The sequence below is a fragment of the Prinia subflava genome, chromosome 6 (assembly GCF_021018805.1).
Source record: "Prinia subflava isolate CZ2003 ecotype Zambia chromosome 6, Cam_Psub_1.2, whole genome shotgun sequence".
In the NCBI taxonomy this organism is placed as follows: Eukaryota; Metazoa; Chordata; class Aves; order Passeriformes; family Cisticolidae; genus Prinia; species Prinia subflava.
This window is the reverse complement of record NC_086252.1, coordinates 2684541-2712434: the sequence shown is the minus strand read 5'-3', so window position 1 is coordinate 2712434 and position 27894 is coordinate 2684541. Positions and strand designations below refer to the sequence as shown.

At 41.5% G+C, this 27894-nt stretch overlaps 1 protein-coding gene across 2 annotated transcripts in view; it reads left to right on the top strand.

The window, feature by feature from the left end:
- GLS (glutaminase) overlaps positions 1–27770 on the top strand; it is a 61503-nt gene extending 33733 nt beyond the window's left edge. Inside the window, exons 12-18 of one of the 2 annotated variants that reach the window (XM_063399886.1) lie at positions 221–397; positions 1491–1622; positions 2939–3031; positions 23016–23077; positions 23906–23982; positions 24130–24193; positions 24551–27770. In XM_063399886.1, the coding sequence (XP_063255956.1) occupies positions 221–397; positions 1491–1622; positions 2939–3031; positions 23016–23077; positions 23906–23982; positions 24130–24193; positions 24551–24707 (762 nt within the window). In that variant the 3' untranslated portion in view covers positions 24708–27770. Of the gene's footprint in view, positions 1–220; positions 398–1490; positions 1623–2938; positions 3032–3787; positions 6905–23015; positions 23078–23905; positions 23983–24129; positions 24194–24550 lie in introns of those variants that run through there. The other variant, XM_063399887.1, reaches the window with a different exon arrangement.
- The last annotated feature ends 124 nt before the right edge of the window (positions 27771–27894 follow it).

Here is a 27894-nt window from a genome sequence, read left to right as displayed (position 1 = left end):
ATCTTTTAAGAGGGCTTCCAAACACTGTCACTGGGATCTTTATAATAGAAAGATTCAGACTGTATTAATTGATGCTACTAGTGTCATCTGTAACCAGTGTTATGCTACAGGTGATTTTGAGATGTTATTTTAATATTTCAATACTTTGTCGATCCTGCTGTAGTTGGCCTTACTGTGCTGGAAGTACCAGTGCTTATAATCTCTATTTCTTTTCCATAAGCTTTGCTCAATAGAAGTAACATGTGAGTCAGCAAGTGTGATGGCAGCAACTCTGGCTAATGGTGGCTTTTGCCCAATCACTGGGGAGAGAGTCCTGAGCCCTGAAGCAGTCCGGAATACCTTGAGTTTGATGCATTCCTGTGGCATGTATGACTTCTCAGGGCAGTTTGCCTTCCATGTAAGTACTTTACAGGTATTAATTACAGCTGACCAGGAAAGTTAATCTGTGCTATTATTTTCCATGTTCCAGGGGTTGCTCCCTTGTTTTTGAGGCAGAGGAGAGGGTGTTACATGAATTGTTTAGAAACTGAGCACACTGTAAGGAAAAAATCTCACCTGGGATTCCTGGCACTACTAGTGTCACATACCTTATCGCACTCTGGCTTCACATCTAAGAATCCTTTTCATGTCAAAACATAAATATTACTCCTTAGGAAAGGCTGCTCATGGGAGAAACAGGAGCTGAAAACGTGGCTGAAGAAATCCTGCTGTATCAAAGACAGCAGAAAGCCTTTGCAGACAGTTGTTCTTTCCTCAGTAACTCAGACTCAGAAATTGTCCTTATACATGTGAAAATGGCTGCCATACACAGCATGTGTACTGTGCTTCTGTTTTCTAGTAGTGTGTTCCTTACACGTGTGTAATTCAAGGTCGACTGTATCTTATTTATATTTTCAATGGGATTTTTTTGAGTGTTTTTAGTTTTTCCTTACTGCATACACATGAAATTGATTATGGTACACTGACATAAAAGTTGCTGTGCGGAGAGCCATGATATGAAACATATTAATTCCTACTAGAAAAAAGTAATGCCTTTGTTCAGATTGTAAATAAGTGGGTTATTGTATGATTTTGTAGACACTTTCCAATTTTCATGCGGTTTTGTTTTTCACCTTTTCCAGTCAAGATTTTGACAGCTTCATTCTGCCACCTTGTTACAAGCTGTTCGTGAGACATACACTCGGGTACTGCTGCTTAGTCATAATTCCTTTTTTCCTAATACATTTAAATTATCTTCTTTCACAGTATTACCGACTCACTGTATTCCTGAGAGCAAATAGTTTTATGATTGTGAACCTTGGATTGTCGCAAACTGCATCAGGTTATATTATTTATCTAAAAAGAGATAATAATGCTTTCCCAGTTTCAAGTGCCTTCTAGATAGGTGTTTTATAAATGCTACACAATAATCTTCAGGAAAATGCTAATGCATTGTGTTACAATAGTGAGGAACAATTGCAGAGGCCAGTAATTCTCTGATTATTCTGTAGGTTGGTCTTCCTGCAAAATCTGGAGTTGCTGGTGGGATTCTTCTGGTTGTTCCTAATGTCATGGGCTTGATGTGCTGGTCACCTCCTTTGGACAAGATGGGCAACAGTGTTAAAGGAATTCACTTTTGTCATGTAAGCAGCATTGCCCTTGGGATTTTTAGGTTGTTTGTTTTGGTTTTTTTTAAATGTTGCTTTTGCAGCTGATGTTTCCTGAGCTTCAGTTGGTGTAGCTGAGATCTAAGTGAATTAGATAGTGATTGGTGATTGTTCTCTATCTAGCAAGTTTCATCTTGATTCAAGGGTGAAAGTCTAAGAATAGATGTTTGCTTTTTAGTAGTAAGTAGCACTTGAATTCAGTGAGCATTAAAATATGGTACCAGAAACACTGGAGAGATCTTGTGGAAAAGCTTTGGAAAGGAACACTTCATGGGGTAATGAAAGTACTAGGCTCCAGTATATTGCATTAAAAGCTGTCAAGCTCTATGTATAGACTTTTTTCCTCTCTTGTCGTAAGACACTGGAAGTGCATTGTTTCATTGCAGTAAAATAAAAAGACTGTAGTGAAATACTGCCATTCTGGTACATTTTAAACTGATTTTTGTAAATGATCTGACATAAAAGATGTCTTCATCGATGATAGCCAGATGTTGGGCAAACTCTTCCTAGCTTCATGCTGTGCCAGTGAAAGAGCTATGGATAATCTGCTGATAGGAGCATTAGAAGGAGGAGAGATTTTGGGGAGGATTTTGTAATGATTAATTAAGGTGTTTTATGAGAGAGGAGAGCGTAAAAATTTTTTTCCTTTTTTCTCCCTAAAACTACGTTGAAACGATGATCGCTTAGTTATGAGTGGGAGGTTGAGCAGCACTCTTTAACTCTAAATCCTAGAATAGTGGGGTAGGTGAAGGATTTACTGCATGAATTTCTCATTGCAATGACACCTAAAAACTGTTACATGATTGTGGCGTACAAGTAACACAAATGTAACATTCACTTTTAAAAATAGAACAGCATTGCCAAGTTTTGTAATTATAGCCTTTCGTGTTGTAATTCAAACTGATTGAGAATCTATTATGTCACTCATTTCCTTGTTTCATTCTTTTGATGGAAGTTTGTACTGGACCTAGCCTCGACTATTTTTTCTGTTCCTAAAGTGTTCCATACAGCTGGAGTAGTAATTTATTAAAATAGATATTTTGCAAGTTGCTCCTTGGTTTTTTTTCCTGTAAGAAGGAGTTTAAAGGTATTATTGGAACTTTATCCTATAGGTGTGTTATGCTCAAAGTGCCTTATGGACAGGGGTATTGATTTATTAAATGAACTTCTCTTCTTACTGGTTTAAATTACTAAGATATGATGCAAAATCTAAGTGGTAGTTATTATTATTAACTTAGATGCATTTGACTATCCTATACAGATAATAATACATGTTCTGTAAATACTTGCAGGATCTGGTTTCTTTGTGCAATTTCCATAACTACGATAATTTGAGACACTTTGCAAAAAAGCTTGATCCTCGCAGAGAAGGTGGTGATCAGCGGGTAAGTTACTGTCTGTGTTCAGTGAGTATTGCTCAGAGACTGCAGAAGAAATATGGAAAGTTCTTCTCTAAATGCCAAACTGCTCAATGACATGTATTGCATCAAAGCTTTCAGATAATCTAGTTAGTGTATGTTATTAGTGGACACATACCTGGGTGGACCACACTATCACAGGGTTTTGTGTGGGAGAATTTATTCCTCGATTTGTAACTCCATTTCATACAGTTCATCTCCCCTGCTAGATTAGGTAGGTGGTATCTGATGCACGAGATGTGTTTAGCTGTACTTGCACGAGGATATCTCTGGCACCACATGACCTGCTGAGAGTTGCACAGGCAGGGAATTCAGGCATGAAGAGTGCCTGAATGCAGACAAGAGCCTGCTACTTATGGACCAGCATAAGCAGTGTCTGGGAATGAACTGAATCCACTCCAGCTACTTTTACAAAAGATACACATGTGAGGGTGTTGAGCTAAGGAAAACCTCTTTGTTTTCAATACCATTAATGTTTTGACTAAGGCATGAAAATTTCAATAGGTGAAGATACAGTAGAATGATTTTAAGTGCCTCTATTTGCATGTATATATCTAAAAAATGCCCAGTTTTGAATTAGATTTTTTTTATAAGTGGAAAAGAGAAACTAACAGTGTATGTGAAGAGCTGAAAAACTTGAGTCTGTTAGCAATGACTGCAAGTATGGATTTTTTTTTCCCTTCAAGTACACTAATAAATAATGTATGTTGCTTGAACAACTAGCATTCCTTTGGACCAATGGACTATGAGAATCTCCAGCAAGAACTTGCTTTAAAAGAAACAGTATGGAAAAAAGTGTCACCTGAATCAAACGAGGACATCTCCAGAACCGTAGTGTATAGAATGGAAGGTCGGGGAGAGCAGAACTAAACGAATGGGTTCTAGTTTCATTAAATTCTTCATTTTAAAAACCCTCAAGCATCTCTAGATTTAACTTTGATTTGAATATTGTTTACCTGGTGTTTCATTTATATATACATTCTGTGTAAATTCTGTATGCTATACCAAAAAGATTGTCAAAGTTCAAGGGTGTGCGGGGAAACAGCATGTGCAAACAAACCCAAAGCTGTAAACTGACTTCTGTAGTTACTTAGAACACATTTAGTTAAAAAAAGTAAAGGTAAATCTTAGTGTTTTCAAAGATATACCACAAAAGTGGTATGTATCTGTTTATTTTTGTTTATATCTGAGAATTTTAAGTATATGAACTTTGACGCTGAGCAAGAACTTGTGTCCACTGAGCAGAGTCAGCATGTAAAGATAGAATATTAATTAAAATATAAAATAGTGTTCAGCAAAATACAGCAAGTTCCTACATTTCTAAATAATTGTATATTAAGTGGAGATAGGTTCTGAGTCATATTATTACCATGTCAGGGTTATTTAAATGTGAGCTTTCAAATTTGAACAGAAATGGACCCTTTGCATATGCCATGCTAGTGAAGATTATTTTTTCTTTTAATCAAACCATTACTAATTATTAATGCTAATGTTGTAATAAAAGGAGCAAAAATGCCTGGCAGGAGTGGGAGAACTGGGGAGGAAGAAAAAAACGTGTCTTGTTTCAAGTTAAGTCATGCAGCAGAGAGATTTCTGACCCAACAATTTGGAGTGTCTCTCTTGCTGCTTGTGCTGCCAGCTGGTCATTATGACTCAGAAGTCTGCCTTACTAATAGTGCTGTGCTCCACCCTGGAAAGGAATGTAAGCAATCTGGGATTTAGAGTGGGAACCAACTGAGCAGTGAGCAGGAAATATGTTCACAGGGAAGCAGATAGGTAGATCTTACTAGAACTGTTTACAGTCAATTTATTTTTCAACCATTAAAGTGTGCATATGTCCTATATGAAGATCAGAGGTTTCACTTACTTACACATAAGCAAATTCTTAAGACGCTTTCATTAATTGCTCTTTTATAAAAATTATTTTGAATTTGCAGCTCTGTCAGCTTGCTGAGAAAGAAGACTTGCATTTTTCTACAGGCAGCTGCATCTCTTAAGCTGCATAATTTGATAATTTGAGTACCTTGAGTAGGGTGTAGCTCCAAATGATATTTAAGCTTCAGATAGGCTCAGTAGGCAGTTCCAGACAAAGGTCACAGAATTGCTAAATTCTTAACACTTGCAGGAAACAGAATCTTAATAAAGCTAAAAATCTTAGAAAAGCATTCTCTGTAAAGTTTTCTCCTCTAAATTTGCAAATATTCTTATACATCCCATCCCTACAGATGGGGTGTACACATCCCACAGAGTCCTGGTTTATCAAACCGGGTAAACTTGTCCAAGCAATGATAAATGGGATTAGGTGGTAGAGGATTTTAAGAGACAGTGACAGACAAGTCAGTAGTAACACCTTCACCTCTTCTCCCTGCTCCCTTTCACAGTCCCTCTCCCTTTTTTTGTTCATTTGAAACTCCAAAATGTTGACATGTGAGTTTTGCCTAATGGCAGAGTTAGTTTTTTCCTGTCCCTTTTTAACCCATTTGGATGTTCATGAGTTTAGGAAGATGCATAAAACAGAGCTGATGTTCTCCGAGAAAGCAAGCTGCTCTTAATTATTCTGTTTAGGTATTGTTAGTTCTGCATAAACATTGGAAAATGCTCTGACTAAACCCTGAATAATCCTCATTTAGCAGAGTATTGTAAAAGGATGGGCTTCCTGTCTTTGAAGCCTAAGATGAAAATTTAAGCAAAACAATACAGAACATCAAATTTCAGTGAATTTGATGCCCTGTTGGGATGAAGAGGTAAATCTGTTCTGCAGATGTCAGTAATAAGTGTCATGAATTGCTGAATAATAACTATCTTATAATCTTATCTCTGATGATAAGGTTATGTTTGTTAGTGCTTATCCTCAAAATAAAGGCAATGTCTTGAATTATAAAAATGTCTTGCCTGTTTGAGGATTTAGCAGTAAACCAGTAGCTACAGAGACATAACAAGTGTTCAGATCCTGCAGAGCTACTTTACCTGAAATACCCTCAGTTGCAAGAGGGACATAATGTGTCTGTGCTGCTAATGGAAAGTATTTACAGTGGTCACATGTTGCTGATTTAATTAAAAATGGAAAAGGCATGATGCAGGATTTGCTTGATCTGATTCTACCCAGCCTGATTTTTAGTACTGTTTGAAGCCACTTCTAAATATGTGGTTGAAGATGGACTATTTTCCCACATGCAAAACTTGTGGTAGAGTCAAGTCCTGCATGGGAAATACAAAAATAAGAAAACTACTAGGTCTTTAATATGCATAATAAGAATATTTAGGGTACAGCTTAAACAATCTTTAAATATATATATATATATTACAGTTCTGTAATATATGCTTTTGAAGCCTGCCTCAGAATTGAGGGCAGCTTCTAGCGAGGAAGGGTCAGGAGGAGATTCCTCTGAAGCAACTGTTCTGTACCTTGCCCTCACTTGTAGTTTCTTGCCCTGGCTGCCGGGGGTGCAGATGGCTCCTGTTGGTGGCAGGGCAGGGGTGGGGGCAAGGCCAGGGCTGGGTGTGCCAGGGCTGGGAGACGCCGGGGCCACAGAGTTTGGGTCATTCCGTGTGTGAAGTCTGCAACGGTTTTAGTGTTCACCTGTGCTACAGTAATAGCAATTCTTGATATTCAAGCATTTTAGCTGTTTGTTCGTTTTTCTTTGTCAGCATCATTAACATTTCATTAGAAATGTAAATGCTTTTTAAAGATTTATTTCAGCATTTGTGTTGTACCTTTTGGCTCAGTTGTTAAGTTACCTGTCTCGTTTTCCATTTTTCATTTGCATTGTATGTTATTTATGTATCTTGATTTCCAGCATGCTTATTTTTGTATTGTTTAATAAATTTATTTTAAGCTGATTTTTTATTGTATTTTTTTTTCTCTCAATGGAGAACAGATTTATTCAAACACGTTTTTTAGGTTGAAATTGAGATAGCAAGCACTGTTCTAAAAAAGATTCTGGAAAAGTTGATGGAATAAGCAGATTTAGTTAAACCAGTCATTGAAAACTTTCCTAAGATTTTGTAAATAATCAAATCATTTTTCTCTTTGAACTGTTGTCTTAGAAAGTTGAAAGCAAAAATCAAAACAGCAAAACTTTGTCACCGTGACTTTTTAAATAAAGAAGTCCTGGTGCAGTAGAATTCAGGCTTCAAAGCCAAATACACATCACTGAGTATTTGGCTTTGAAGATGCTGGTTCAGTCACATGGAAAATACATGGTTAATGGTGCCAGTGCCAGTGTAGTTAACTGCTGATTCTGAGCAGGATGAAGGGAAAAATTCAGCTTGCAATAAATCACATGTAGCAAGGGAGGTGCTCCAAACCCCACATTGTTTTGATAGAGATGGTGGGGCCTGCCTATACTGAGGATGGTCAGAATTGTTAATTTAGCTTTTCTGTAGACTGATTTATAAGCTGAAGTTATGTGTTCTGTGGTTGTAAAATTAGCTGTATTTTCATTATACTTAAAAACATGGCATATCAAATGAGTATTTTCTCCAAAAGTCGTAAATATGATGGAAGGAAAAAGAATAGTAGGCAAAGAAAGAGCCACAGGTGATTTACTGCAGAATTATTTTGGCTCTTATATTTTGGTTTTCAGCATATATTTGTGTCAGAAGACCAGTGGGGGTGGGTAGATGAATAAAAAGGCAATAGATTCAGAGGAGGGTGGATGGGGGGCGGGGATGGATTATGTTGATTTTTTATTGCTCATGTATCTCTTGGTCTTGATACATACATGTCATTGATGCACAGTAAATTGTGAACAAAGGAATTCATTATGACCGTAATTTATGTATGATGTTTTAGTGTCCTAAACATCGTTTGTAGGCTTGTACTGGTTTTTTTTCTCATTTGAAAAAATACTTCTGTAGTTTTTTTGATGGCTTAGAATCAGTTATTGCATGGAAACAAGAATAAACTTTTTTCAGCAAGGTTCTTATTAGAATTACTTCAATACACCAAATAATTTGCAGAGTCTTGTTGAGGATTTGAGTTCACATATGTCTGTAGTGGTTGGAGGGTTGGCAAGAGGCTTTAAATTGGGTAGAAATCTTAACCAAAGCTTTTTTTTTTCTTTTTATCGTGCTGGCATCTTGTCTGTTTCACATTTGTCTAATCTGGAAAGTGCATGACTAACTAATATATGTAAAGAGATGGTTGAGTCATGCACAGCCCCATTTTATTTCAGGAATTCGTGTCCTAGTATGTTGAATAATTTAAACAGTGTAAATTATTAAACTACCTACCTTGAGTCAAGTATGGTTTCGGATTTGTCATTTGCTCCTTCTAGAGAATGTTGTGTGCAAAATAAAAATGCCCTCTTTTCTTTTGGTTTTCATGCAAGTAGGAGTTAATTTTATTACTTGCATCTAATCTTGCTTTATGCAGACTTTAGGTATCATTTGGACATTGAACATTTAAATGTTTTTGCAAGACTTGAATGGCACCACTCTGGACACGGTTCAGCTACTCCTGAAAATGCCATGTACATTTCTTCTGTGAGTAGCAGGGGTGCCTAATGGTCACATCCCAGGCTGCAGCTTAGCTGAATAAAGCCTAGAATTGAGCTGAGTGGCGGAAGTGTGGTGGAGGGCAAGCTTGTTGGGTATTTTCTTTGTTATTTTGGGTTTTTTACCAGTTTAATTTGAACAGGACTTAATTGAGGCAATAAAGCTGGCATGGGTACTTGACCCAAGGACAAGGCAGGTGGATGTTTGGAGAATAATAGGCACTTTGACACCTCAGTACTAAGGCTGATGAGGAAATGGGGTTTGAAGGAAGGACAAGGGGAAAAGGAAGTAATTCTAGAATGTCTTCTGTTCCTCAAGAATGTTCCAGCCAATCATACTTTGATGTATTTTATGTGCTAAGCAGGCACGTGAGGCAGCGTATCTGCTGTAAGGTGCTGCTTCCTGTTTTAACTGCTGCTCTGCCCTGATTCTGACTCAGCTGGCACATAGCTGGGCCTTCATGTGGTTTTACAAAACTCATGTGCGTGCTGGGAGTTGGAAATTGCCCTTCATATTGTATCTTTCCTTAAATCAGGTCAGATTTACTTAGCTGCGTGCAGTTATTGTAACCTCTCTGTGTGAGGTGCAGGGAGCACTAGTGACTCTAAGCAACCTGAGGAGGAAACCACGAGGTCACAGAGGCTGGGAGGGATCTCTGGAGATCTTACACTCCAGCCTCCTGCTCAAAGAACCATTTAGTGTCACTTGGGTTGTGTTGCTCAAGGGCTTTGCTAGTCAAGTGACGAAAACCTCCAAAGATGAGGTTTTATCACGTGGCTGGGTAAGTTATCCCGGTGCTTTAATGCTTTGATTAAACAATTTTTTCCTAACCTACTGTTGGAATTTTCCCTTTCTGTTGCTTGTGATAGTGACTTCTGTGTTTTCACTGAACATATGATTGATGATCATGCTGCAATCTGTTGGCTTTTAGGGAGTCCTAGAAGTGGCATAGGTAAATATGGCTTTTGGTCAGCAGTACTGGTATTTTCATTTCCTGCTGTATTTTTCCTACTGGATTCTAAGTATTTTTTCATTATGTCATTGAAAATGAAGTGATTTAGGGATTTGAAAAGGCTATATTCCCTTTATTATTTGAAGCCCAGCAGGCTAAATGCAAAAGTGGAAGTGTGTTATTTGCTGAGGGATGGCATGTCACTGTTAGGGCCCCTTGTGATCAGAGCACTAGTCAAAACAATGAGCTGAGAGCACAAGTGGAGTGATAGGAAGAGATAATGTTACTCGTTTCCTGGTGATGTCATTCACTAGCCCAGCTTTTTCCTTGAGGCAGGCAACTTTATTGTTTGTTCAGGAATTACTCATACAATAATCAGGGGTTTTTTGGACTCGTAGACCTGCTTTTGGTTGTATGCATAGCTTTTACTTTCTGAATGGAAAGTCCATTTCACACTTCTTTTGAAGGACCTCTCTTAAAATTCTCCAGCCTGTAATTACTGCAAATCAAATAATTAAAATGTAGTCTTGATCTGAGAATAAACTGTTTCGATTAAACATGTTTTTAACAATCCCCACTCATGCCATTGCACAGTAGGACTAAGAATCATGATTGAGAACATAGAGAAGCAGCCTAAAATCGCTGAGTATGTTTTATCCCATATACCAAGGCTGCTGGGGAATAATATGACTGTTTGCAGTGTTTAAAGACAAAAGCAGGGAGGCAAAATATTTATTTAAGCTAATAAATGTTTCCAATTCAAGGAAAACAGGTATGGAATACATAGCCTAAAAGTAAGAAGAAAGTTTATAGAAACTTGATCCTAGTATTTAGAAAGAACCTTCTCAACAAGAGTAGAGTGCAAGTGTCAGGTAAGATGTCCCCATTCTGCTCTCAACCTGTAGGAGTCAGTCTGTTGGTAGTGCAGGTGCCCTACTTCCTTTTAGGGCAAAGTCCCTTCTTTTGGCTGTAATTCCAGTTCCATGTCCTGTATTTAAGACTAAACTGTCATGCACAAATTGTGAAGTGCCCACAGGCTGGCAGGCAGGAGCATTGCCCTGCTCTACTCTGTTGTGTGGGTAGCAGTGGTGTCAATAGGTCCCTGAAAAGGCAGACATCCTTTTGTCCTGTCTGCTTAACATAGCTCTTGTCACTAAAGCACCCATCAGCATTCCACTTGATTCATGTGACTGTCGTTGATCCCAGTCCTTTGGTCCCAAATCTTGCACTGTTAGTGATGTCTATGTCCATTACTTCAAAGGCTCTTGTTTTTCCTTCCTGCATCCAGGATCAATGGCTTAGCTTTCATTCCCCTTTTTAAGGTTTCTCTGTATATTGCCTATGCTCTTTGTTGCAGGACTGTTTAGCAGGGATTTAGTCTTTGAAAAGGCTGAAAGGGAGCTACCACAGTAGGTATAACATTTCTGTCATGGTTTACTGCAAGAATTATTTTACCGTTTTTGAACTTCCAGCCATCATTATTTACTGACAAATTGTTTCATTGCTGATGAGAAATGCTGTAAAAGTTAAACTCTTTGAGAGGGTCATCTTCTTACAGAAAACTTGGATGCTTTGGACATGGCAGCATCACTTAAGTATTTCCGTCCAAGCTGCTGATGGCAAATGCATGTCACCTAGAAATGAAAATTTACCTGATCTTCATCTTAAAGGGTGGAAGTTTTCATGCTTTAACTCTTTCAGTTGATCTAGTAAACTTCTTGTTGAAAGGATTAAATGACCTACCATTCCTTTGTCATCCTGTTCATGGCCAACAGTGCAGCAGTAATACCTTTGGTCATCCAGGACAGGAGCTAGGCCAGTTTTTTTATGACTCCCTCTTGTTAATTCACAGTTCTGTGGAGCTGCCTGATTCACTGTTATTCACTGCTGCTATTCTGATTCGGTGTTCTTTATTAGGCATTAAAGAACTGTCTTTGCTGGCACAATTTAAGAGTTTATGGATGTCCATGAAAGGTCTTAAAAAAAAAAAAAAAAAAAAGTGGTATCAGCCAACCAACTTTGGCACTTTAATCTAGTGAAGGATGATTAAATTCTCTCTTCATATTTTGGGGGTCTTTTCAGTGATGTGCTTAATTCTGTTGTTTCCAAAAGCAAAAAGTGTGTTAATTCATTGGTATCAGAAGTAATTGGAAGCGGCAGGTGGCAGCAAGCATGGCCTTGCTCACTGTAATCTAGTGAAGGCAGCTTTGGTACTCGGTTTTCTCTCTTCCTCCCAGTATTTGTATCTTCTGAAATCAACATCACCATCCCCAAAATAAAGGGATGGGATCGGTACACCCATACCAACGTGGGTATTAAGCAAAGGATAAGTCATAACAAGAAATTGTTAGTGAGCTCTTGAGATCAGCTTCTCTTCTGCCAGGCTCATCTCTTTGTCCAGGCACACACATGAAAGGGCAGGGAAGCTCTCCAGTCACAGCACTATCATCTGAGCACTGGTTCTTCAGCATTAGGTACTGTAAGGCTTTCTCTGTTGAAAAATTTAGAGTGATCTGTTGTTCAGGGGTATCTGTGACAGCAGCATTGGCTGGCTCCATCCTGGTACTTGTTCTTGATACATCATATCAGACTTTTTTTCCTGGAAATTTCTTTCAGCTAAAGAAGCATCTGTTGCGGGGATCCTGTAATCTAATACTGATGGAGTCACTGGCTCTCAATCTTGAGCTCTGATTTCTGTGGGGTTTTTTTTCTGTGTACCCCATGAACTCAGTCTGTCGTTGGTATTGGTTTTGTCTGCTGGAAAGGGGAAATACAAATCCAATCTGCTTCCCACAACATTTCCTGCTGTCCTGCTCCTGATGATGGCACTGGAAAGGAGAAACTGCCCCATCCACACACCCTGGACATTCTTATGATACTATGTAATATTTTCTAGTAAAATGGAGTTGGTATTCCCTGATTCCTGGGGGAGAGGCTTGTGTGCAAGGATCCAGTAACACTTTGCTTTGTGTGACCACTCTCCACCTCTGGGGATCAGGTTCTGGATTAGTGACGGGTTGTTTCTTCTGCCTCCATCAGGGGAGGCAGAGCTGGGAGTGGGGCAGTTCAGGAATGTGGCTGGCTAGGCCAGCTTGTCTCACCCTGTGGGGTTTGCACATCTCAGGAGTGGAATAGATGGGCATGGTCTCTCTGAAGGAATCTCAGTTGCAGAAGGTAAGTAGATGTTTCACTTACTCTAGTAAACATTTTGTTTAATGACTTAACTTTTAGTTCATCGTAATTAAATAGTCTTATCTGTAATTTAAACAGCATCAGTTTACTAATACTTTAGAGTTAATCAATAGTCAGAAGTGTAAATAACAAGGCATTACAAATTCCCAGTGTGTGTTGCCATGAAACAAGGTTTCTGCTTCCGTTGCTTGCCATCATCAAGGGCTGTTCTGTATTTCAGGCACTTGAGTAAAACCAAACATAGCATGAAGCAGACTTTACCTATGGAATCACAAACTATATTGGAAACATAGATTATTTCAAATTTAATTTACAGGATTCTAAATCTCATTTAGCATTTAAAAATTAGGATAACTAAATGTAATAATCTCTGAGCATACATTGGCTGAATTAATTGTAGAACTGAGCTCAGTCCTATCTGTGACTCTTGCTTTATTCTGTATGAGTCAAAGAATATTTTTGGACACTTGAAGAACTTGCATCTCCTGCCTGATAGTGCTCAGGGTGAATTCACAGGTAGAGAGATGTTGTTTTGAGGAATACAGTGTTGCAAACTCTTTCCAGAAATTTTTGTCCACTTGATGGCCATCTTATGAGCAAGAGGTTGGTGCTGCAAGAGATGAATTCTGTCTTTCATGGCTCCAGATGTGATTGGAATGTGTAGCTTCTGCTCACAGTTACTGCCTCCTGTGTCCTTAAGCTTTTTAAATTTTACGCAAACTAGTACAGTAACAGAGAAGAAAAAAAGGGACAAACTGCTATGGTATTGTGCTCATTTTTGGTAAATACCATTTTTAGATGCTTTTGAATATCTCCATTAATTTAAAGTATTTTGACAAAAAGACGGGCTTCAGGCAGAGATGGATGAAGAAATGCAGTTTACTGTAACATGTGGTATCAATACTGTAATTATTTGCAATTTTGGGTGGCATAATGAGTGCTTACCTCAGAAGGAAATATGAATGATGGAAATCAATTTGATGCCAGTAGATGGAAGAGGGGAACAAACCACCTCTGCTCAGCTGTGCTTCTCCTTTAGCAGCCTTAGCCCATGTGTTTGCCAGTAAAACAGACTGACAGTTGTTCTTAGGTTGGGTAGAGGGTCTTGGAGTCAAGAGAAAACTTTGGTGTATGTATTTGGTTTAATTATTTCTTACAGTCACCTGCTTGAACAGCTTCTGTGACAAGTTCCAAGACTGAGCTACTGGTGCAGGCTTGTTTGAATGTTTGTGCTCCTGTATCTGAACTGAACCTAGTCAAAACTCCTTGCTCTGTTTTTGGATTTTAAACAGACACTTCTAGGAGCACTGAATTTTTTTTTTTGTCAGTGTCTACCAGCTAGTTCAAAAATGTAGGAAGTCAGAAGGAGAAAATGACTAGCTTTATTCTAAAAGATTGGATTTGGAACAAAGTGAATAGTTGAAATGCAAGAAGATATTTAATACCTACTGGGATTTTGCCCAGCTTTAAATAAAAGTAATAATTACTTGGTGTGCTGGTTGCCTGAGGGTTTTGCAGCTCTAGCAGCACAGTTAGTTTAGAGCTGCTTTGTGTTTGGATACATGAAAATACAGCCTCTTGTGTGGCTGCAGTCTAGACATCACTCATGGGAGAAGCAGCTTTCAGTATTTCAGTACATGCATGGGTTGTGTTTGAGCAGGGCTGCTGGAGTCGGGAATAAATAAGCATTCTGTTGGTCTGTTAGTTTGCTATCAACAGCACAAACTGTATGGATAATTGCTGTGCAAGGGGCATTTCAAGTTAATTCCACCAGGGAGACTCCAGAAATAAACTCCTTGGTAGCAGCTTTGAAAGTCACTTGTGGCAGCTTTGAGGCCGAAAATAGACTCTGCACCTACGGCTTGTAAAACTGAAGGAGCTGGGTATCATCCTTTGTCCCCAGCTGTGAAGAGGGAGGGCCTTGCACCATCTAGAGGAAAAGAAAGGGTAGTCAAAGGGTTAGAAAAGGAACTGGGGAAATACCTGACAAGATCTCGTTTCCTGTGTTAGTTTTAAAACAGGGCAGAGTAGATATTGGCAGATTCTGAAGTTAGTTTTGCACTTCTGTCACATTACATGAGGAAACAAGGATTAGTAGCCCAGAAAATAGCCTAAAGAAGTGGTGGAAGTCATCAAGAAGAAATTAAAGTTTTATGGAACAACTAGCCTCAGCCTCATCTATATTTTCGAATATATCAATATTTTAGTGTGTGTATGTATATGCATTAATTTATTCACACATCTTCTAGTTATTTATAGTGTAGTGAGAACAAAGACTCTCCCAAGGAATTCAAAGTTCATAACTTCTTAAGACTCTTGTGTTTGTTTGAAGTCAGGGCAGAGGCTCTGTCAGAAGCAGTCAGTGTTGGGTTGCTGTAGAACTATGTGGGGTCATTTGCTCACTTACTGAAAGCCTCACTTCTGTGTGCTTCAGGAAGTTATTTAAAGAAATTGCCTGTTCACATGGAACTGAGTTTTCTGTAGAATAAGCTAGTGTTGAGGCTTAATCCAGAGGCTGCTTTGAGTGCCTTCAAGGACTGTCCATCCCTAAAAGTATTCATGGACAGAACCTCAGTAGCAAGCTCCAGAGCCAGTCCTCACCTGGCTGGGTGGGCATCTAAACTAGTCTGGGGTTCATTTAGTGAATAAACATGGCACTTAGGTGTGGGATTTGGGTCCTGGCAGGCACTGGAGTGGGACAGACAAGTCAGGTCCTGGCTGAGAAATGGAGGTGATGTTTGGCTGGGCTTGGAGGGCTTAGAGGTTAGTTGGGTGTTTGTCTATAGCTCAGTCTTAGTTTTGACTTTTTAAAGTATGTGCTTTACTTTCCCTTAGGTAATAAGTTCTACTTGATTTCATGGGAAACAAAGCAGAAGCTCAATTGCAAAAACAGGCTTTTGGCTGATGTTTCTTTCCCTATGAAGTGCAACTTCATATTGAACAAAGGTATTTTAAAGGAAAAATATGCTTGTCTCTTTCAGACCTGAATTTTTTTCTGAACAATAGCCTTGGATCTGGACACAGGAGAGTAGATTCCAGGTTATTGAAAATTAAATGTAAATGCAGAACTGGCCTGTTTCTAAAATAAGTGATCCTGTCTAGTTCTGGAAATATAGATACTTGTGTTCTGCTCTCAGATCCATCTCTGGTTTATTTTTGTCCTTTTAGGGATTACTTGCATTCTAGTTTCAGAGTTGAAATGCCAAAATTCATTTTGTGCAGGTTTGAGGGGGTTTTTATCTGTTTGTTTTTACTTTATTTTGAAACCCTACATGCCAGGAAAAAGCCATCTAAAGGCTGTCTTCAGCATAGTTGAGTGACAAGTTCAGTGTGTAAAAGCTGGATGACTAAATGGTTTGCTTTGTGCTCTAGGTTTACTTTTCTTGGTATCTGTAGGTTAGCACTGCTGTTTGAGTTTATATTGGCACCTTGGGTTTCAGGAATTGTTTTCCATTGATAAAATAAGCATCCAAAAATCCGCAGTTCTTCCGCAGAGCAGGAGGAGGGATTGCTTTTTGCTGCACACCCCGGTGACCCTCATCAGGGGATCAGCTGTAGGAAAAGCAGCTGAACAGGGCTACTGTGAAAGGGAATTCCTGTTGATTTTGGAGCTTTTATTACTTTGCGGGATCGCTCGTGACTCGTGTAAACTCTGCTCCTGCCTGCCTTGTCATTCCCTGGCCGTTTGCGGAGGCCATGGGAATGGGCAGAGTCCCGCCGTGCAGCGTTAATCCCCGTTCACAGGCGGGTGCTCACCTTGGGCAGCTTAGCAATCTATTTTCTGCCTTTCCCAGCTAATGCCGCGCTGAGCCGGATCAGCTGTGCGTGTGCCGGGAACAATGGCAGGAGAGCCGGGCGTGTGCGGGGCCCGTGTGTGCCCTGGCGGGCGGGGCGAATGGCCTCGGCTGCGGGGAAGCGCGGAGCATCCTGCCTGGAATCACCTGCCGCGGGATGCGCTCTGCGGGAATGCCGCCTGGCAGATGAGAGCGGGGAGCTGTGGGGCTGTGTCACCCTCGGTGCGGGCCTGGGGCCCGCGGGAGGCAGCCAGAGCGGCGGATTAGCCGTGCTCAGCGCCCCTGCGGGACGGGGCACGGAGAAATGTGCCTCGGGGACACTTCCCGAGGAGCTGGGCTGGTTTCCCTGGTGAGGAGCAGCAGGACTGCTTTCCGATGGCCGTGCAGCTCTCCTGGGGCTGGGAGCCTGTCAGGAGCCTGGGGGAGCATAACCCAGAGCCCTGATTGCCTGGGACCCCTTCTGAGCTCCCAGTGCACCGGGCCCTGGGGTGGGTGTGACAGGCACCTGTCACTGGGGAAGTCAGGCGCTGAAATCTAAATCCCAATTTATCTCTACACCTTTGTGCTGTGCAGGAGAACATTTAAAACTTTGTTCTTCAAGCTGGTTGGCCAGAATTGCAGGGTTCTTTGACAGGAAACGTTGAGTCCCATTTTAAGCACAAAAAATGGGATGTGAGAGAAGAGCATGGTGAACGTGTTCTCTCAACTAGCTCTACTCTCTCTTTTTAACTCCTATGGTATTTGAAAGTCTCCTGTCAGCACGCTTGGTCTGGTAGACAGTAAAGTTTAGATGCAGCAAAGTCCCTGGGAAACAATATCCATTCAAACCCCTTTTTCTCAATATTTTGAATGTCTCCTCAGAAGGCTAACTTATGGCATTATCCCTAAATATCTTGGAAAGAGTGTTGGAAAGTTTAGGGGAGTTTATTTATTTTAAAAGTTTAGGTTTTGTTTATTTATTCTTGTTTGGCTTGCCTTGAGCAGTGCTATTATTTGCTGTCGGGCTTGACTGTATTGCTCAGCCATCTGGAGAAACATAAAGTTGGAAGTAATAATTTTTTTTCAGAATGTTAATTCTGTAATGTTTTCAAAGAAATTAGAGAGGGCGGAGCGTTCTCAGGAAGCAGGACACAGTAGGAAATTAAAATCCAGATTCACTGACCATTTTAGCTAAGAGCTTCTCATGGAATTAATCCGGCTTTGAGGTAAATTAATTTTTTTTTAAGGATTTGCTTTCTGAACATGCACAGCTGTTTGGCTCTTCTCTCCTGACCCAAGTGCAGAGCGGGGCAGAGGCTCTCCCTGCCGTGCTGGAGGCATTGCAGCGATAGCAGGGCAGGGCCCTGTGGTGACAGGGACAGAGCACAGTGCTGGTGTGCTCAGCTGCTCGGCCTTGGCTGCTGCTCCAGGTTTGGTTGTTCTCTCTGAAGAGCAGGCAGTGGGCAGAAGGTGTCAGGCCACTCTCCCTTCACCACAAGACTGAGCAGTTCATTTCCATCTCTGGGCCTCAGTTTCCCATCTTAGTGCCACTAGCAATGTCGAAGTGCTATCTCTGAAGTGTTTGGAGAGGTCTTCTGTGGATGGCATTAAAGCCAGGAAGTGGGAGACACCCTTTTCTTCAGTTAAAAAAAAAATCCTCTAAACTCGTCTGTGTTAAGAGAGAAGTGATTTTATTGTGGTCTTGTGTGGGCATTTGCTATTAGCCATGGTGAGATTAATTAAATAAGTCTGGATTTGGATGTGCAGCTCAGGTAGAGAAAGACTGTTTTGTTATAAATACTCCACCAGAGCAATTCCCACATTCCAGCCAAGCCTTTCCAATCAGTTAGATGTTGTTGAAATTTCACTTGCAATAAGTAACTTCAGCATATTAATACTGAAGTTGTACTTTTTTTAATTAAGTTTCTCCAGCTGGTACACTGAGAAGTTGAAACCCAGCCCTGAAGCTCTCATGTTGTGCTTGCATAGGGGGGCACAGCTGTGCCCGTGCTGTGTGCTGGGCCACGCGTGCTCCACGCTGCAATTCCTGCGTTCCTGCGCATCCGCCCACGTCACCACTGCTGCTTGAAGGAGACTGAAACTTTCAGCATAACCAGGCTCAGATGTCCAAAATAACTGATTGGAAAGCTTTGGACTAGGAGTCACTTTGACACTGAGTTTTGCTTTGCTGTAGTTCACTCAGTTTGTCCATTTGGCGTTTTGGGATGGTGTTTTTCTCTTTCATTTTTTGCCTTTTTGTCCCCCGTGTTTATCTGAAACATCTGCTGCAGCACTGCAACTTCCTGCTGCTCTGAACTGCGGCTGTTTCCTTGCTTTAACTTGACCTCAGTGCAGTTCTTGAGCAAAAACAGTCTGGATTTTTCTTTTCTGGAGTTGCTCACATCCTGACCCACAGAACCATTTTAATTGGAGAGATCCCTCTGGAGGTCTTGGCCACCTCTGATGTGAAGCAGGACTTGGATCCTTCACAGCTTTGTCCAGCTGAGTGCAAGACCTCTAACACCTTCTAACCTGACTGTGAAACTGTATTTCTGATTTCTACCATTGAGTGACATAAGTATTTCTGAAGAACCTTTGCTTGCCTGGATAACAAGGATTACGCCCAGTGCTCAGGAAAGCGTGCTGTACAGAGAGGGTCTCACTGCAGCTGAGTGAGCAGTGCTCTGTATTGTTGGTGTAGTAAGAAGAGAGCTGCCAAGTTCCCTCGCTTCAGAGCATGCAGGTTTTCTCTCATTGGCAAAAGGCGCAGCAGTTTCTGCTCTGGGTGTGATCCTGCCGTGCAGCTCTGTGGCAGTGTGATCCATCCAGCTCATGTGAAGCAAAGGGACTCCACCCCTTCTCCTTTTATTACATTTTCATAGTTAGGAATGTACGTGCTGTAGGAAAAGGTAATCCATGGCTGTTGGGTTGAAGGTGAGCTTTGTGTTTCTAAACATTAGGGGAGCTTGTGTTCACCAGTGCAGCTGCTGAAACACCAACACTGAATGTTCATGAACCACTTGGTGAGAAACTCACTGGCAGAGTCTCTAAACACTTTAATGGGTTGCCTTGTGCCCTACTTAGTTTGAATGGATAGAGCTCATCTGTCATGATCACTATTTTTTTTCTCCCTTACGGTGAAAATCCCAAAATCGTATGTTTGCTGCTGCCACTTCAGAGTGTCTTCTGCATTTGCTTTTTTTTTTTTTTTTGCAGTGAACCTGTTATTTCAAGCTAGTACACTGTGAGTTTTGGGTAGAGAATTTCTACTTGACTTTGTGGCAGCCTAAGTGAGATTCTGCACAGATACAAAGCTTATGGCAGCAAGTGCTGTTCACATAGTAAGTGTTTCTCACTGTAAATGACAGCTTCTTACATAATAATTTAGCATATATACTGCTGAGATTAATATTCTCTTGAAAACTAAGGAAGACCCATAAGATGCTTGTGGAATGGTATATTCTTACTTGGAGTTCAAAATTCTGTGTTTGCAGATTCCTAAATTTTATTGAACTCACTTTTTATGTGAACTCAATAAAATTTCTGTTGTTTATGTCTGTCTTCTGAGCAGTTTCATTTTATACCTTAGAAAGTTTGTTAATTTTTTGGCCTGTTCTATGCTGCTGTTACAATAGGGTGCAGTTATGGGTAAAGGTGTGTTTTGTTGGTAGCAAATCCATTCTAATTCTCCCATAAAATCATTGAAATCTCTCTAGAAGCAGGAGGAAGTTGTCCCAAAAGGTTTTTTCAGCTCTGATGGCTACACTTGGCTTGTTTTAGCTTGAGTTCGTCTTTGACCACCTTTGGATAGTTACTGTACTAATAGTTGTCCTGCTGAATTTGTTGGATTTCTCCTGCTTTTTGTATCCCATTGCTTTTAGTATTGGACAGAGAGCAAATTTTCGTCTGAGGTAAACAAGCAGAAATCTTTTTGTCTGGACTTGTATTTGTTTTTGTTTTGATCTGTCAAGAAGTTCAGTTTCAAAGTAAAGTAACCTTTAATTTTACTTGATTTATATTAAGGAAGGAGCAGCTTTGACTCTCCCAGATTGCTGAGGGATGTGATCTAAGGTGATTGCATTACAAAGCCTCAGGAATCTCCGAATTACATTTTGTCACATCATTATAAAAAACCAAAAGCTCTTTTTAGCAAAATGCTCGGGTGAATCCAGGATTTTGGGTTCTGACTGCACTTGGAAAGTTGTTTTTTGAAGAAAGGAATGTGCAGTATTTTTATTTTATTACTTTAATATATATTTGCATTTCCCAGAAACACCAAGAAGCCCAGCCAGAATGGTCAGTTAGCCTCTGAAATGGTTTTTATGAAAGACAGAGTGTCCTTTGCTCATCCCAGATCCTGAAAGGGAGAGTATTCATCACCTGTAGGACCTGAAACATGGGAGTGCCGCCAGCCTGGTCTGCCTGCGGGGCCCCGGGGGGTTCGGGAGAGCGCCTGAGTCATCTCGATGAAATGTAGAGATTACCAAGCTAAATCCCCTTTCACACCTCCCTCAGCCCGAGCCTGTAACAGGGCTCTCTGCTGGGGGGGCTGGCGTTTCGGTGTGCCCGTGGTGTTCCCTGTGGAAAGCCCAGGGAGTGTGGTTGCTGCGCTGCGCTGGCCTTGCTGTGTGAGTCCGTGTGTGACAGAGGCAGAGCCCAGCCCTGCAGGGCCCTGCCAGCCCGGAGAGGGGCTGAGCCCGGGCTGGAGAGGGGCTGAGCCCGGGCTGGAGAGGGGCTGAGCCCGGGCTGGAGAGGGGCTGAGCCCGGGCTGGAGAGGGGCTGAGCCCGGGCTGGAGAGGGGCTGAGCCCGGGCTGGAGAGGGGCTGAGCCCGGGCTGGAGAGGGGCTGAGCCCGGGCTGGAGAGGGGCTGAGCCCGGGCTGGAGAGGGGCTGAGCCCGGGCTGGAGAGGGGCTGAGCCCGGGCTGGAGAGGGGCTGAGCCCGGGCTGGAGAGGGGCTGAGCCCAGCCCTGCGAGCTGCCTGTGGGCTGGGAGGGCTCGGCTGGGCTGGCCGGCTCTGCCGCCCCAGCAGGGGCCCCGCTGGCCGGCTCGGGAGCCTTGGCCACTGGTTTGGCTTGTGGCAGAAACTCTACACAGAATAATCTTTGTGGGAGGAGTAGAATCACTCAGCGCCAGTCCTCTGTAACACTGGCGAGGAGGGGCTGGGCCGGGATGTCAGGTCTGCCACATTTCAAGGTGTTGTGGGGTCGGAGCGGAGAGAGCCTGACCAGGGCCCGGTTTAGGGACAGCCCAGCGGGGCAGGGCTCCCGAGAAGGCAGGGAGTCCTACAGATCTTCATCTTCCAGCCCTCGTAATGCAAGCTGGAAAGGAGCTGCAGGAGTTTGTGGGTGCTGGCGTGAGGGTGGCTCTGTCTCCTTCATGCCTCCTTCTCCTTCAGTCTCTCTCTGCGTGGGTGCATATTTGGGGTGTAAAAAACAACAAGCAGTTCCACGGCTTTGGTTTAGGAGAGGCGCAGATGTTGGCTCGTCTGCGGCCTTGGGAAAATACGCCAGTGTTCCTGCAGAAATCTGTGGGAGACGTGCTTGTGGGTGGGGATTTTTCATTTTGTTTGTTTCTCCTCCTTGTTGTGGAAGGTCAGTGCAGCCTCAGCTCCGTCTTTTATCTCTGTTATTTGGCTGGTGGCAGCGACAGAGCTTTGTAGACTCAGAAAGCAAAGCAGCATTTAGAAAGTCTACTGGAAATTACTGTGAAATGGTACCTAGGAGTGGCTATGTCAGTTTGTGAAAGAAGCTGATGTAGATACTTAAAACCATCTAGCTTGTCGTTTTTGCCTCTTGTTAAAACCTGCAGAGTTGTTATAGCCGGGATATATTAAAAATATGCATGGGACAAGGTTGGTGTACCCTGACAGTATGATTTCTTACAAGGGTAATTAATACAGCTGAGAAAAGCACTTCTTACCAGAGACTTTACCCGTGTTGTGCTTTAAGCCCATATGTATCTAAAAATGCCCAGCTTTATCTGCCTGGAAACCTTGCTTATTACATAACAGAACTACTTAAAATGGTTTATTTGAGGAAAGTCTGTGTGTTGGATGTATGCAAGGATAATCTGTAATATGTAGAAGAAAGGGTATAACTTGTTCTCTTCTGCTGACACAGATTTTTCCTGGTATTAGGAATCTTTGCAGTTAATAATAAAAAAATCTTACTTTTTCAAAGTGAGTTTACTTTATGAGGAGTTCATGGTTTTATAAATTGTGCAGAGTGATGCTGTCTGTGCAATTCAATACTTGGTGTCATTGGGCAACTGAAGAGAGAAATACAGTTTGCCCATAGAGCAAGGCTCATATTTTTTACCACAACAGAGCAGAAATTCATTGGTTTTAGTTCTTTTACTGTCCTTAACAACTACAGCTGTGGAAGGACAGACCTTGCAGTACTGGTAGCAAAGCAAGCTGTACTGCAGAATGTGGTCAGACAAGGGGATACAATTAAGTTCATGGACCAACTGGCCCCACTGGGTTTTCTTTTTGAGGAAAGAAGATGAGTAAATTGGAACTTAATCTCTCTTGTAGGTGAAGTCTGTGATAAATCTGCTGTTTGCTGCCTACACAGGGGACGTGTCTGCACTCCGGAGGTAAAAAATCAGTGGGGTTTGGGAATATTCTAATATAAACAAGGAATGCTGCTTGTTTGGTTCCCATTGTAGTTGTTTGTTTAGGAATATGCACAGGCATTGTGTCTGTGTTGGGGACATTGAACTGCATGAGCTAGAGATTGAATATGTTCACTCAAATCCCAACCAAAAGAATGGCAGAAAATCCTGTCTGTACTCTCAGCTGCTTTAATATTTAATTCTGAAAGTACCACAAAAATTCGGGCTGGAAAATGTACATTGTTATTGGACAGGTTAGGACATCTAGCTTTGCTTTTTAATTCTGGAAGAGAATCTGGCAAAATTTTCAGTGATAATGGTAGGAGACTAAATAAACATTTGTTTGGCTAGAATGTATCTAAAAATAACTAGGGAGTGGAAAAATGGTTATAGTTCAACTCTGCTGTACCAAGGCACTGTAGTGGGAAGCAAGAACTCTCCCAATCTCTTAATGCTGCTCAGGATTTTCAGATTTGGGAGACTTCCTGGGATTTTCTCACCTGCTATAAATTTACTTTGCCTTATGTGGCTTAGCTTGTCCATGAACGATTTCAAATCAGGTGTGTTGACTGTTGTTTTCTGCAAAGGTGTTTTATTTTTATTAATGACAACAAAAGTGCTGAAAGAAAGTTAAGGCACTAAACTTTAAAGCCACAGCCCCTTTCCTTATCAGCAAAGATATGATATGCTCGTGGTGCTGCACACATCCTCTTGTGGCAGAGCAATGTCATTCCCTGCTAGCTTTGTAATGTGCTTTAAATCACCTAAGACTTGCCCCTGCAATCTCTGTTATTGTGTTTTGGTTTTAAGGTTTGCTCTGTCAGGAATGGATATGGAGCAAAGAGACTATGACTCACGGACAGCCCTGCATGTGGCAGCTGCAGAAGGTATTGTCTCCTCACACGGAATTTGCTGTCTGTCTGTCTGTCAGCCTGCTTTGGAGCACCCTTGCTGTCTCTGTGCATACCTGCTTTTGTCTGTACAGAAATGGATATCTAGGAGAACATGCACTCACAAAGCTGCTTTTCCTGTAGGACACGTGGATGTTGTTAAGTTTCTGCTGGAAGCGTGCAAAGTGAATCCTTTCCCCAAAGACAGGTGAGTGTTTTTATTGCTGCTTTGGAGGAAAGATGCTCCAGTAACTCCTCCCTAGTCCCCGTGAGGGGAGGTGCCTGTCAAATAAGAGTGGAATGTATTGAGCCAGTCCACTCAAGCAGGGGAACAGGATCCTACTGGTTCTCTGTAGGTTCTGCAGACTGAGCAGGAATGAAAAATGAACCACTAAAGCCATTATTTCAAAGCTTTTGCTCAGCTTAATGAAGTTCCACAGTTACTGAACTGAGCGTGGTCTGTGTGCTGAACTCTGAGTGCAGTATGTAAAGAACTGGATTTGTGGTGCCTTTTGGCTCTGTGCTTAACCTGCTGATCTTAAAAATATTGTGCTGCTTTTTGTAGGTGGAATAACACTCCTATGGATGAAGCTTTACATTTTGGACACCATGATGTTTTTAAAATTCTTCAAGAATATCAGGTCCAATACACGCCATCAGAGGATAACAACGATGGGAAGGAGAACCGAACGGTTCATAAAAATCTGGATGGCTTACTATAATCATCTTCAGCTAGATCCTAAGAATCAAATCACTTACCTGTTTAATTGTGGTATGCATAAGTAATGAAGAGCGTGTGTGTTTCTATCTGATAGTGGTATATATTTTACAGAAGTCTCTGTTACTTCAGTGTTACGTTACAGGAGTTTCTATACGCACAGGACAAATCCAATCTCTTCAAAAAGAAACAAAACCAACTAAGAATCTCCCTCCATAATGTGAGCAATATTACCTCATGCTGCATATAATTGATGTATAAAAATATTTAGCTGTTGTTGGCTTTACTGTGCACTACTTAATTTATTTTTGTGTTCTGTGTGAACTCTAGTCTGTGGTCAGGAACTTTTCTGCTGAATTTTTGTTTCTTTAGCCCTCTGTTTCCAGTATGGCCAGGATGAGCCAGAGTACTGTCAGGTGTGAGCGTCAGTGAGGTTTTTTGAAAGCTGAGGATGCTGATGTAGATTTAGGCTGGGTGTGTTAAGTAAGGATCTGCACTTATCTTTGGCAAAAAAATCGAAAAAAGAATTCCACACAACCTTGTTTACATAATATAAATATCACAGAGTATATAGGTGACACTTGTCAATGGTCTAGGCTTGTTCTTAGAGATAGTCTTGTCAGGGAATGTGTTTGAAGGTTTGTTTGACCAAATGGTGTAGGGGAATGTGACTTGTAGCACGGGTGTGTTGTGGGATTTTTGTCTTGGGAGCGTTTCTCTCAGTTCCCTTTGTCTTGCCTCCCTCCTCTCTCTCCAGGTTCAGCTGCTAAAGTACTTCCCTGTGGCCGGGGAACGCGGGTGCTTCCACTCCATGCAGGTGTTCCTTGCAGGTGTATTTGCACTACCCCTGGGGGCTGACAGCTGCTGCTCCTGGGGCTGCGCCGGGAGCCAGCGAGGGCAGCAGAGGTGCTTGAAAGGCAGAGAACCAAACCAAATACTGCACGTCAATCTGAGCTCTCTCAGCCTTGCAGTGAGGAACACGGATGGAGTGAAACAGCTTTAAGGGGCATAGAGCCAATCAAATCAGGAGCAGAGCAGGAGATAAGCCAGGTTTTGGGGTATGTTCTCTTCTTGCACTGCCGTCAACCAGGGAGCAGGATATTGCACCACTGGGATTCCCCTGGTGCAGGACAGGAGTTCAGCACCAGGAACACAAGTACGTAAATGCCTTTTGTGGTGACTGGTGGCATTCGTTGTCTTGCCACTGGAGCCAGCGTGGCGTGTGCCCTGTCGTGGAAAATGTAGATGCAGGTATTTGTAGTTTGCAGAAGTCCAACATTGCCACAGCTCCCTGTCCCATGTACAGTTGCTTCTGCCAGTAGCGTGGCACAAAACCTCAGAAGTGAGCAGTCACTTTTATTCACAAAACACTGCAGTTGTTGGACGTAGGCAAGGATTTTAGCACAAGAGTTTTAGGCAGAAACCATTTAGCACATGGAAAAGGAGATTGTGCTTGAGAGTTGTGTATATGGTGGTTTTAATCCTAGCATGTAGTATACAAGTCATTAGTAGATCTGGGAGTTCAAATTTCCTGTATTTTGGCACCAAAATCTCCAAATTCTTCCTAGAATGACCCAAGCACTTTATAAAGTTGATCTGAACCACATTACCCTTCTTTAGCAATGCATACACTAAGGCTTGGAGAGAAGTAACTTCTCCAGAGCGACCCAGCAGGTCAGTATAGTTGAGAATAAATCCTTTCAAGTTCCTGTACAGTCTCTTGTTGAAATGCCATACTGCCTCCCTGCAGGGAGGACAAGCCATGTGGAAAAGTGCTTGGTACTCATCACAAGCGGTGACTGTCTTGATGAAAGAATGAAGTCTTGAAAGAGTCTGAAAGTCTGAAGCCCTCAAATAGCATCTCGAAGCTGGCTGGCATGGTTATCAAACACTTTTTCTCAAGAATCCTCCTGTTCTTAAGATGGTTGGGTTTGTTTTTTGGGTTGGTTTTTTTGTTGTTGTTCTGAAGATCAGGTATTTTTCTGAAGGCTTTTAACCCATTCTCTTCACGTCCTGTGTCACAGCCACCCCTGTTTTTACCAAGAACTAAATGAAATGGCCTCTGGCTCTTTGTTGAGCACATCAGTCACTGGGTAGCACAAGGCAACAGATCTATGGGCTTCAGTGTAAAGGAGTATTTTTCAGATGGATCCTAGTTCAGAATGATGAATTTCAGTCCTAATCTTCCCTATTTTGCCCCTCCTACAACACATTCTATACCTTCTCAGAAAAATACCTGATTTAGCTTTATTTAACTGACATTGTGTTGTTGAAACTGGCATTTTTAAACATAGGTATGCTAGATAGTACACATGATATAAACAAACCGAAACCAAAAGGATTTTAACTGAGCTAACATTGAAGATCATAGCTGTCCTTAAACTTAATGCTTTCATACCGAGTGCTTTTAGCCAGTCTTAGCTTCAGTGCATTTTTGCTGGTTAGTTTTAGTATTTTCTCATTGTGAGAAGATGGATTATTTTGTAATGTCCAATTCAGCGATGCAGCTACTTAGACATGGCGTTATTTAGAAATATAAATATATGCAGTACATTGGTTTGGCTGTTTATCATTCATGACACTGACATGTAGATTTTACAGTAAATAGCTTTTGGTTATCTTACCCAATGCTGACTTCCTTATGCTCCAAAGAAGATTCCCCCACTCCTTTGTTTTTATGTCAAATATGTTTCTTCTGTATCACAACCTAAAATTGTTCAGCTAACTTAATGCTTTGTACTCAGAAATATTGTGGTAGTCTTAGCATTAATTAGCCTATCTTTGTGAACAAACTGTATTGTACCAGATTTTTTTTGCTTCAGAGCTGGACTATCCGTGACTATACTTACTGGCAGTGTACTTCTGGTCATTGTAACTGACTGGGCTGATCTTGACTTTTAGATTCTGTATTGTGGGGACTAGACAGTGATGAATGTATTTCTAGCAGTTTCCCATGAATGAATCTAAACTTGAGCTGTACTGGTTCTGAAAATGAAAGTTATTTATTTTAAGAAATAAAATCCAGATAGTGTTGCTTTTTACAGCATAATAAATGGAAATACCAAGATGATGGTGGTGCTGGTGGGTTTTATTGGTAATCTGTGGGACTGCCATTGAAATAAGTCTTCAGTTGTGGGCAGGCTGTCCTGGAAAACCTGCTCTGGTCATTTCCATTGTGCAAAGCATACGGG